The sequence below is a fragment of the Chanos chanos genome, chromosome 10 (assembly GCF_902362185.1).
Source record: "Chanos chanos chromosome 10, fChaCha1.1, whole genome shotgun sequence".
Lineage (NCBI taxonomy): Eukaryota > Metazoa > Chordata > Actinopteri > Gonorynchiformes > Chanidae > Chanos > Chanos chanos.
In genome coordinates this window covers 2,234,156-2,246,008 of record NC_044504.1, presented here as the reverse complement: position 1 = coordinate 2,246,008, position 11,853 = coordinate 2,234,156, and the positions used below count along the sequence as shown (strand labels likewise).

General features: G+C 39.1%; 2 protein-coding genes across 6 annotated transcripts in view; both read right to left on the bottom strand.

Moving 5' to 3' along the window:
• LOC115822637 (dnaJ homolog subfamily C member 3-like) overlaps positions 1–11,853 on the bottom strand; it is a 35,766-nt gene that overhangs the window by 20,747 nt on the left and 3,166 nt on the right. The gene's annotated exons all lie outside the window — the stretch shown is intronic.
• Positions 3,243–9,155, bottom strand: LOC115822470 (tripartite motif-containing protein 35-like). Of its 5 annotated transcripts, none has more exons than XM_030786329.1 (6): positions 8,751–9,155; positions 6,637–6,732; positions 6,234–6,511; positions 5,950–5,968; positions 4,739–4,838; positions 3,243–3,781 (listed from the first exon to the last, which is right to left on the bottom strand). In XM_030786329.1, the coding sequence occupies exons 1-6, from the start codon at positions 9,153–9,155 to the stop codon at positions 3,243–3,245; spliced, it is 1,437 nt and encodes a 478-aa protein (XP_030642189.1). The 5 variants fall into 5 exon arrangements, with proteins under 5 accessions (XP_030642189.1, XP_030642190.1, XP_030642191.1 ...); XM_030786330.1 differs by lacking the exon at positions 5,950–5,968 and adding an exon at positions 6,092–6,096 and having other exon boundaries at positions 4,739–4,850; positions 6,238–6,511; XM_030786331.1 differs by lacking the exon at positions 5,950–5,968 and adding an exon at positions 4,938–4,960 and having other exon boundaries at positions 4,739–4,857; positions 6,281–6,511.

Genomic DNA, 11,853 nt, shown 5'->3' with positions numbered 1-11,853 from the left:
TTCCCAGGTGTGACAGAGGGTGGAGTTTAAGGTGAAGGTTTCTGATTGGTTCATGTTTTCTTTTCTTAAAGATCCACATCAGTGTAGGCAATCCTCCCCCTAGAGGTCTATGGGACATACAGCTTCTCTACAGTGTAACACAAATGCACCCAGTTCAGTTTTTATGAAGCATTTTGTGGAGTCTGGTTCTGAGAGAGGAGGTTCTGTGTTCTGTATTTCAGGAGTCTCTGTTCTCTGTCTGTCATTCACTCTGAAGGGCATTTTCCTCAGGGCATTAGTCTCTGCATTACTCTATCTTATCATCAGTATTAATTTTTATAGAGAATGATATAAACCGGGAAGGAGCTAAATAGAAATGACCCGTTTTCTTAACCTTATGTCTGAAGGTGAACCAGAGAGAGTGGTTTATACAAAGAATGAGTTTGATTAGTTAAGACATTAGGTGGAATTTTTTGGTTGCGAGCCCCAAAACATAAGACAGATTTTTTGACAGACTGTGCTTCTGTGATGTATAAGATTTTGGAAAGACTTCATACTGTGTAACATGTAACTGAATTCACTGGTGAACTGGTCCTTTTAGACAAAATCCTCCTTAAACATGACACCACTACATCCCAGTGCACACTGCAGGATCCACACATGCTTTCAGGAGCACTGATCCATGTGGCAAAGCACCTGGGCAACCTGAAGTTCAGAGTGTGGGAGAAGATGCAGGAGATTGTTCAGTACAGTGAGTTCATTCAGAAAATTAGACAAAAGGATTTTACATAAAAATGTTGATGAATAGTGTGAAGTTCATCATTGAGGAGTGGGTTGAGTGATGTTAAGTGGGGGTTGGGTTTTCCTATCAAACGGTCTCTGTCATGAAGAAGAATCTTCAACAGCACTGATGGTCGTTTCTATGGTGATAAAAACATCACTGTCTCTGTCACTTATCATGTGGGATCAGCTATCTAGAAAACTGGTTAAAGAAAATATCATAGTCATCAAATTACCAACTGGGTCAATAATTAAACACCAAAAAAAATCTTATTTTTTTAATTCACATATGAATGCTGTACATGTACACTGATACATACTAAGTAGGAACTTCAGTGTGTCTTGGTTTGAATTTCATGTTAGGAGACAATGACATCACCGTCACGACAATCTAATCAGTGTTTGGAGTTCATCCTACACTATGTGAAAAGGAGAGTCACTAGTATTCACTGTGACATGTGTTTACTTGATAAGTCTTCAGAGCTGGTTGGGTCAGTTCTCCTCCCTCTAGTGGAGATGATAAGGGACAGAACTGTGACCCAAACCCTAAATATCACACACAGGGAGAACAGCTCAAAGCAAAGGTCTCTAACTATAGGGAAGAAATGAGTGGTGACCAGTATTGTTTGGTTACAGGTGAAATGGATACATTGGGCCACAGTTTTACGTAAAAATGATGAGCTAATATCTGAAATATTTGTGTGTATATTGTTAAATTTGTAATAATTGTGTAATGTGAGTCAGGTTAAAGGGGATTCAGGGGCTCTGTGTGGCCCCGCCCCCTCTCTGTCCTCCTGACTGATGGCTCACAGAGGCCCTGTGATGTCAAACAGTAGCTCAACCACTAAACTTAATATCCTTAATATTACACATGATAGTGTTGACAGGTTTTATTTATTGAGAGTGGAACATATTTAGGATCTGATATTTAAACAGGTTTGTGCTCTTCAGACAATCACACAAACTTAGTTATGGGTCCATCAGCACATTTAATTATACGATCAGCTTAATACAGAATCTCAGAGGGGAAGTGTCTATTTTAATGAAAGTGAAAACTTTTCTGCTGGAAAACATCATATCAGACAAAAAGATGATACCTCATTGTTGTGTCAGAAAGAGAAACCATCTCCCTATCAAAAAAACAGGACCCTTTTAAACATACTCAAAATATTTATGTTCAAACTAGTGCAACAACATGTATGGATTGACCAGTGTCAGTGAGCAGTTTATTCATCATTCACACCTTTTTCTTTACCTGTTTTTGTGTCTCAGTCTTTCAGTGTCAAAAATGCATGAGGGATTAAATCCAATTCCACCCCACACAGACAATACCAACAAACAAGCACAACCAATACCAACAAACAAAAAATAAATACTATATTTACATTCCCCTCCTCAGTTCCTCCAAAGTCCAAAACCAGTCCAGAATGCAAAAAAAAAAAAAAAAAAAGATTAACCAAAAAGAACAAGTCCTTGGCAATGCACTGCAAAAATAAGAAAAAAAACAACAACAAAAAAACAAACAGCTGGATCTAACTGGCACATACAGGGCTGATTCCAAGTTTCTCCAAGAGCTCTGATGAAATCTCCACTTTTAGACCCTCTTGACTTTTTATTGACAGGGCTGCAGTTCTTTGAGATGGCTGTACTGGAATATGTTTGGGGCTTAGGTGATGTAGTGAGATCCAGTGGACTCTCTCCCAAACACACCAAACACTGGTCCTCCTCTCTCACACCGCCATGTGTTCTTCTTTGGGCCTCCTTTCTGCTTCCTCTCCCTCCAGGATAAGCTTTTCCTCCACTTCCTGCCCCTGAAGCTCCGCCCCTTGGTTCTTAAAAGGACAGTTCTCTTATAGTAAAAACAAATGCATTTAGGTCCCTGTATAAAACGTGACATTTACAACAAGTCACAAAACATACGCGATTCAATACATTAGCACCCAGGAAACGTTTAACCATGTAAGGTTTTAACTTTAAACCATTCTTTACAGTGATGTGCTAAATATGTGCTTCATTTAAAAACACATTTCATGTGGCAGTGTCACACATGAACAAACTGTATGATTACAACTCTACATCTACAACTTACATTTCTGATTCACAACTCAGATGTGATGTTTTTCAAATCTAAAAAGGTTTCAATCTAATCTCTATAATTACTCTGGTCAGTGTATTGTGTCTCTATATGATGGTCATACTGATATTTGAAGCAAATAATACTAAGTCTTTGTATAAAACAGCCCATGGTATTGAACACCATCTAAAACACCAAAAAATACAATGCATTCTGTCCCTCTACAGTCTGTAATCAGTTCACAATGTTTTTATTCCACCTTCAAATGAGTGATATTTAGAAAATGACAGTTATAAGTAGGAAAGTTGTGATGTAATTGTGATGTGATCTAACTGTATAATGTCTGTTATGATGAGTTGAACATAATGATGTGTGTGTGATGTGAGTTCATTCAGAGACAGTATCAGCTCTAACTGTGCTCTTCCACTCTCACACTACACTGCACTGGTAAGATCCTCAGAGGGAGATTAGTACCATTACAGAATACAGGAAACATTCTCTGAGTAAAAGTGTGTGTGACAGTGTGTATGTGTGTGTTGGTTAGAGGGTCAGAGAATGACAGCTTTCCTCTGTTCCAGTCCAGCTGGACTCTAATCCTCTGGACTTTCTTATTGAATGTGAGGAGAGTGTCTGACTGTCCTGGGGACAGTGACCAATATTTCTCATTATAATAACTCACAGTCCATATTCCACCCCGGACTCCTCTTCCCTTCCTGTGGACTGAGTCTGGGATTACACCCAAACACCATGATGTACAATTCTCAATATCAACATCCCACCAGTGTGTCCCTGAGTTAAAACCCTCAGAGCTCAGGACAAATACACCTGAATTAAATCTCTCTGGATTATCAGGAATCTGCTGTCTATCATTACTGTATTTCACACTGGTCAGATCCTCAGACAGGATGAGTCGTGGATGTGCAGTGTTGGGGTCCAGAATGACAGGAGCTGAAGAGAGAGAACAGAGACAGTGGGAGAGATGAACCACATTTTCATTTGAACTGTGTCAGAATTCCAGAAACTCTAAGTCTCTACATCCCTTTAGAAACAGCCAGTGTCACTGTAACAGACAGAATGTGTTTGTATGAAAATGAAGAGTGAACATACAGAGAAAACATGTTGTTAGTGTAAGTGAGATCATTCTCTTCTCTCATTTATAGAACACCTGTACTGAATATTTTACTCTTTTATTTCACAACACTAAAACATACACACACAGACACACACACACACACACACACACACACACACACACACACAGCATTGTGTAAATGTCTTACAAATCAAAGATAAATGACTGAATGTAAATAAACAAATGTAAGTTGAAAATATAAAATTTAGTGGCAATGGATGTCAGTCAAACAGAGTAAACTGGTATGAAATGTTACTAAAACTGTACAGTGTTAATTTAAACTTCATCAGTGTTTTATTTAAACTTCATTTTTTTCTGCTGCTACTGTCCATTCCTCTGATTTTTCTCTCAAAATAAAATCCTCTCTCTGACCATTTCTCTCTCTAAGCATTTTCCTTGAGTTATGGCTCAGTGTATTACTTACGACCACATTAAATCGATTCAACTGTCTAAAATCAGTTCAAATCTGCTTGGGTTTTTTTTATTTTTCTTCACTGTGGATAAAATCCTCTACAAACCAAAACCACAAATTCTTTAACACTGCTGTCTCTAATGAGGACCAACTTTACAAACTCTACAGACTCACTGTCTGTCTCTAATGAGGACCAACTTTACAGACTCTGCACACTCACTGTCTGTCCCCAAAACATTTCTCTCAATGTCTTTTCTCTCTTCATAGTCTCATGTCTCAATGTGTTGAATCCAAACACATCAGCTCCATTCATTTCAACAGAGTGACAGTTATTGTGCTGTTCTTCAGCTGCAACACTCACTGTACTGAACAATCTCCTGCATCTTCTCCCACACTCTGAACTTCAGGTTTCCCAGGTGCTTAGCCACATGGATCAGTGCTCCTGAAAGCATGTGTGGATCCTGCAGTGTGCACTGGGCTCTGGAATAACATTGAGGAGTCAGTGCTGCTGTGGCTTTGGTATCACAGATAAACAGAGAGTTAAGAGGTGACTGCTTTACCTTTTCTTTGTGTCCTCAAAGTTCTGTGAAAGGAGACAAAACAGAATGATCAGAAGATATCTAATGAGTTTGTGTATTAGAGGGTGAGAGAGACAGAGAGAGAGAGCGAGAGAGAGAGAGAGAGAGAGGTAAAACATACAAGTCCTGCTCAACATCAGCTCCTGAGAGGGAACAATTTTTGCCATTTTAACATGAGAGAAATGCCTACATTGCACTACAGAAATCAGAGATAGAGACAGAGCACCTGATGACACAAAACACCTTCAGTCTGATAAAAGATCATTTTCCCAATTAGAGACAGACCAGGTAAAACTTAGAGAAATGTTTGTCTCATTTGAGACACACAAGGTACAAACACATTTCTCTACACAGTAAATCTCTAATGACAAAGAAACAAGAGAAAAACCAACACCAACTCAACCAGCTGCAGCAAGACTGGGACAACTGTGAGAGGGAACTGGTCAGACTGGGAGAGAAAATGAAGGAGGTGTAAAAAGGAGAGAGAGAGAGGTGCAGGAAGGAGGTGACTGCTGTGATAGAGGAGTAGAGGAGAGACTGAGGGAGGGATGTTCATTTGGTTTAAACCCAAACACTCAAACTCAGTCAAACTGGTGAAACAGAGAGAATGTCATTTGGTGTAGAAAAAAAAAAAATCCTCTACAATGTATAAAATTTATGGACAATCTACATTTCCCTAACTGAGTACCAGAATGCAGTTGGTAGGAAAGAATTCTGATGTCTTTTAGATTCCTCTCTGACAAACACATACCCTCACGGTAAGGAAGGAGTAAACTGTTTCAGTAAGAATGTGTAAATGATCTGTTTGATCTTTTGACAATGTCTACTACTGCTGTCTATGGGGAATAAGACAATGAACAATGAAGAATGTTTGATTCAGACTGCAAAAAATGAAGGTAAATACTATGTTAATGTTCAGATCAGAAACACAGAAAGCCCAAAAGCAGGATTCACTTCTCTTTCACTGTGAGACACTAAAACAATACAAACACACACTGAGAATGCAACATCTCCTCAAAAGCATTAACTGAGTCAAAGAATCAATGAATTCTAATCATTTCTGAAGGAACTAGACATCACTTCATAAAACCCATGGAGATGAACTGGCCACGATGGTCATCTATACAACACCCTACACACCCTTGTTGGCAAGTGGTGTTTTGGAGGGGACATGTGATGGTTTGTGTCCCTTTGTGTGGGTTTTGCATGAAATGTTTGGGGGAGGGGCTTATAAAAACTGGAAGTATCCACCTGTCTGCCATAACCTGAGACACAAACATACTTGAATTGAGTTTATTTGAATTTTGTATGTTGTGGTAATTTACCTTCAGGAACGAGATGTCTTCAGCTTTCATCTCCTCTTCTATGACTCTGATTGAGTCTGAAAGATGTGATATCCCTCTACTCATCTCCTCAATCTTCTCCTTCATCATCTGACTCTTCTGCTCCTCTTCCTCCCTCACAGCAGCTATCCTGGCTGCCTCTTCATCTCGTAAAAACTGGTGAAGTTTCTCAAACTCCTCCTTAATCTTTCTCTCTGTGTGTTTGGCCTGACTCTGAAAGGACAAACAGAAAAATATACAATTACCATAGTGCACTGTACTCATGACAGTGAGTAATATCTCACAGTTATTGTTCAGTGTTTAATGACTGTATTGTTTTCATTACTAATTATTCTCACCTTAATGTGCTCTGCTGTTTGATCACAAGTTCGTTTCACTTTTTCAAAGATCTTCAGTTTTTCCTGTAAGGGCTTCAGTGCAGTCTTGAGTTCTTTCTGGAGGGAAGTGAGATATTACAGACAGTCTGTGTGTGTGTGTGTGTGTGTGTGTGTGTGTCTGACACACTGACCTGTCCATTAGAAACTACACAGCCAAGACTTTACTGAACTGACCAAAGGCGTGCACTATGAAGCAAGTTCAACAGACTCAGACTCAGTCTTTTCATTAGCTGGCCTGACAAACCCTAACAACTGCAGTCACGGATAAGTAATGTCATGACAGTGGTCATCAGCTCCTTAAGTCAACCCAGGTTTTCCCACTATGAGCATGTTCACGTGAAAGGGGAGGTGTTGGCACCAGATGACCAGTCATAAAGATGGAGAGGTACAACAGTAAGATACAACAGCACACGTCATAGTGTCTATGTTATTTATAGATTACATAGTCAGCTTGAGTTATTGTCTACCTGCTATTTCATAAAAGTACTGTTTTATTGACCGTGTGGGCAAGTGACCTGGGAACACAACAAACGCATCAAGTCGCTGTGTTAGACCAACAGACACGTTGTGAATTGTGTGGATGACCATGTTCTTGCTTATGTTCTCCACATGACCCAGAATAAATATAAATATGCCTGTTGCAAAAAAAAAAAACACAAGCCAATGCATAGAGTCTGCAGGATTGTTAACGTGTGACTTCGATGTGTCGCACTGGCAACATACGACTCAAGGAGCCAACAAATATAAACAACTCCCTCCACAGACAATCTATATCTTTCATACAGATGCTGGTCAAGGAAAGACAAAGGGTTTTGTTTGTCTCTGAAAACTCTGACCTTCCTAAGAGACGCTCTCACTTTCTGCACACCAGGGTGCCCCCCCCCCCTTTATTCACAACAAAGAAGTATAAGAATAATTATCATAAAAAAAACAGTAAAGAGCAATATTGTACTAGCCAGAGGAGTCCAAAGTCCATTCATTATGAATCCTTTTAGAGTTAAAATAATTTTTTTTTAAAGTATTGAAAGTCTTTGTAGCTTTTGTGTTCTTCACATATTCGATTAAAGTTCCACACTGTTTGAGTTTAACACCAAACCGATTAAAGCAGGGTTTGGAGCCAGACCATTTCGATCTGTGGATGTGGTATTTGCCAAGAATGACCAGGAGCCGAATTATATAGTTAATATTACTGTCCATCTCACTGAACACAAAATATAACATTAACGTCAAAGATATTAATCTGTACATTAGTTCTCCCCTTTTTTCTATTTGTAAAGGTTGGTATATCTGTCTAAAGTAAATTTGGATGATCACAGTGAATAAACAGATGAAGGGCTGTTTCTCTGTCTGAATGGTCAAAAACACAGGTATAGCCTATATTTAACTTAAATCTTTCCAACACTTCTTCAACAGGGTAAATTCAATGTTCCGCGCACCAAGGTCCATGGGATTTTCATGGGATGGTAACGCCATTTTCCAAGGGGACAGTAAGCGGTACCTCTAAACGTTTTGATCTGCTATCTCAAACACAGCCTGCTCCAGAGCAGGCTAGGTGTGCAGCAGACTTTATCATGGCAATGTACCCTGGGAAAAAGTGAACCCCATGACACTGAAAACCAAGGGTTAAATCTGAAGTTACCTCGCTAACCCCAAAATCCTGCTTTATAGTACAGGCCCCTGGCCTGTGAAGATCACAGACTGTATCTGACCTTTCACTGCTACATAAAACAAATTTGACATAGACTGATCCCACAGTCTGTAATTAATCACTACTAATTAATCACTACTAAATCTGCATATAATGACTACTAATTACTGTATTTAACACAAAATACATGTACCACACCACATACTGAAATATAATATTTTAAACAGAGAAACAGCATTTTGACACAGAGATTTAGTTTGTTTCATTGTGCCATACAAACTGGCAAGGTATCAAACACAATTTTGCCAGCTTCTGCAGAATTTAAAGGATATTTTATTGGAGGAAACTTAAGATTACACCTTGGCAAAAAGCTGCTATGGTCTTTAATTAATCTAAACATTAATATTTTACTGAATCGTTTTCTCACCCTTCTGTCAAGTGCAGCTTCATCTATTGGACAGCATTTGTGGTTTGTGTGGTTTTTGGAAGTCTGACACACCACACACACAGGCTGTTTATCATCCACACAGAAGAGTTTGAGTTTCTCTCTGTGTTGACTGCACAATTCCTCAGACTCTGCTGATGTTCTCTGACTTCTCTCCTGTAAATAAGCCTCACACAGGTTCTTTAGAGCTAAACTTACAGGAGGTGGATCTCTTGAGGATCTTCTCCTGCAAACTGGACAGTTCTTTGAATCTTGTTTTTCCCAGAACTGCTGCAGACAAACTTTACACACACTGTGACTACATGACAGGACAACAGGGTCCCTGAAGATATCACAGCACACAGGACAGGTGAAATCCTCTTCAGACATCAACGCTTTAGAAGCCATTTTACACAAGTTCCACTTCTACAATGACTTATTGAATTACAACTGAACTTTCACTTTCAGCTCAGTTATGGAAAAAAAAAAGCTTGGAACTCACAAGAAGTCTTGCCCCCTGTTTGAGAATCCTTTAATCTTGGTCAGCTTTCAAATAGAGGGTTTTTTTTACCTTGTTTTGTTTTTGTTTTCTTTGGTTAAGAAATCCGTTTGTAACTGGACTGACACACTTATTTCCTTACTTCCAGGTGTGACAGAGGGTGGAGTTTAAGGTGAAGGTTTCTGACTGGTTCATGTTTCCTGTTCTTAAACATCCACATCAGTGTGGTTAATCCTCCCCCTAGAGGTCTATGGGACATACAGCTTCTGTACAGTGTAACACAAATGCTCCCAGTTCCGTTTATGAAGCATTTTGTGGAGTCTGGTTCTGACAGATGAGGTTCAGTCTTCTGTTTTCTGTCTGTCATTCACTCTGAAGTGCATTTTCCCAAAGGTATTAGTGTCTTTATAACTCTATTTTATCATCAGTATTAATCTGGTAGAGAATGTTATAAACTGAGAGAGAAATGGATAGAAATGACCCGTTCTCTTAAACCTGTGTCTGAGGGTGAACCAAGGAGAGCGGCTTATGTGGAGAATGAGTTTGATTAGTTAAAACATGAGGTGGAATTTTGATTAAGGTCCCCAGAAAATGGGTTTTGGAAAGACTTCAGAGTGTGTAACATGTAACTGCATTCACTGATGAACTGGTCCTTGTAGGCAAAAAGGTGTTATGGATTGGAAGATTAGAAATCTTATGTTAATGTTTGTGTATCTGACTAAATGAAAGTGTTGCAGGGGCTGAATTGGTTGAACTTGACAATATAGTGAGGAACAGAAAGTAACAGTTGCATTTTCTCACTATGGCCACGTCTGATGAGTTGACCGTTGATATGGAATTTTAAAATGCAGTTGTCACATTTTTGGATTATGGTTTTCCCAGGAAATCCTAAACCCTAATCCCTTATGCCACCGATTAACCTAAGTATCATGGATTGACTGAATTCCATTTTTTTTCTTTGTCTCGCAATTCCTTCATGCATTTTGAACATAATTATACGGCAATGAACCTTCAGATATTAGAATATACTTATTGCTGCCTGTGTAAGCATGTTATTTTACCAATACATGAAACACATGATTGTTCATACCTACAGATTTAAAAAGACATAGTTTTTAAAACAGTTGATGGTATGGCTAAGAGTAACACAGGCCTTTCAACTGAGAAATAAATATAACATTTATGTAAACAAAGGCAATTTGTGCTCGTAAATTTTCAGCTCGGGACGGCTGATGCAACATCTCAGGACGATTCTGGAATTCCTCTGAAAACAGTTTGTCTGGAGCCCTGCTGCAGTTACCAAGGATTTACCAAACCACCCCTAAACAACACCCCACCAGGCTACAGGAGGTACGCTTTTCAGTTTAGACCCCTAACGATGATGATACTACTAGTACTACTAAATAATAAATAATAATAACAATAATAATGATAATAATTCAGATCTCATCAGGAATGATGTGATGCTTGGAGACATAATAAGACCTAAAAAATAAAAAAAAACACCCCCACTACTTAAAGAAGCATAAATAGAATCTTTTATTTTTCATTTATTTACAATTAAGAATGATTTAATTAATAGAAAAATAGGAGTTATGTATGTACACATTAGTATTTGGAATGGCCAAAAAGAGGTTAGAGCAGACATTACAAAACGAAGATGTAGTGGGAATTCTCAAACGAATCCCACACTCCCATTCATGGTGAGAAACTTGTGAGTGCAGCTATTTCCAAGCACAGAATTACTGCCTGAAAACACAGACATCTGATCTGCAGAGGAGGGATTCCCCCAGGGCCTTCGCCTCAACAGGTAATTTATTCCTTCAATTGCGTGGAGGACAAGTTACGTTGTCAGACAACAACGTTTGAGTGGGAACTCAGAGGGGCCATCGGTGTCTGATTCAGACACTTGGTTAAGTTTAGGTGTTTTTGGGAGGGGGGGGGGGGGTCATATAGCTTCAGTTGTAGCTGAATTTGAAGCTGAACGGTCCTGAGCCGAAAGGGTTGAAGCCCTGGAAGTTCTCCCAGCCGCCTCTGAAGTGGGAGTGTCCTCCTCCCTGCTGACTCTCGGGGTCCAGAGGATCTTCTCCCTGGTCAAATTTACTCCTCATCTCTGTGGAGGCACGAGACGGTTCAGGTTACTCAACTGAAATTTAGTGGGCATGTTAGACTGTTTTTATTTAGTGTCTGTGTGATAATCAGGGCTCATACACATTTTTACCAATACATTTCCTTGACTTTTCCACAACTTTGAGGCAAAATTTCATGACCGTACATTCTCTGAAAAGTGTATAATAATCATAAAAATCTGTCAAAATTTACCACAGTATATTTTAACTAAAATTAATGACAAGCTGTGCAGTTTGAAGCCAGACATGATTAAATCGCCATTTTCCTGTCATTGCATGAATTTACATTTCGTTAAAGTACAAACTGCAACTTATGTCGGAATCTGACGTTACCCCACGCAGAGAGCAACATAAAGTAAAGTGACGTGATTGATCTGCCTGAATATTAAAGTATTATTTAACCAATATGGATTTTTCTCAGTCGGTCTTAACTGTACCATAGGGTTGTACTGAAAAATGTGAAGCTTCGTTCATGGAA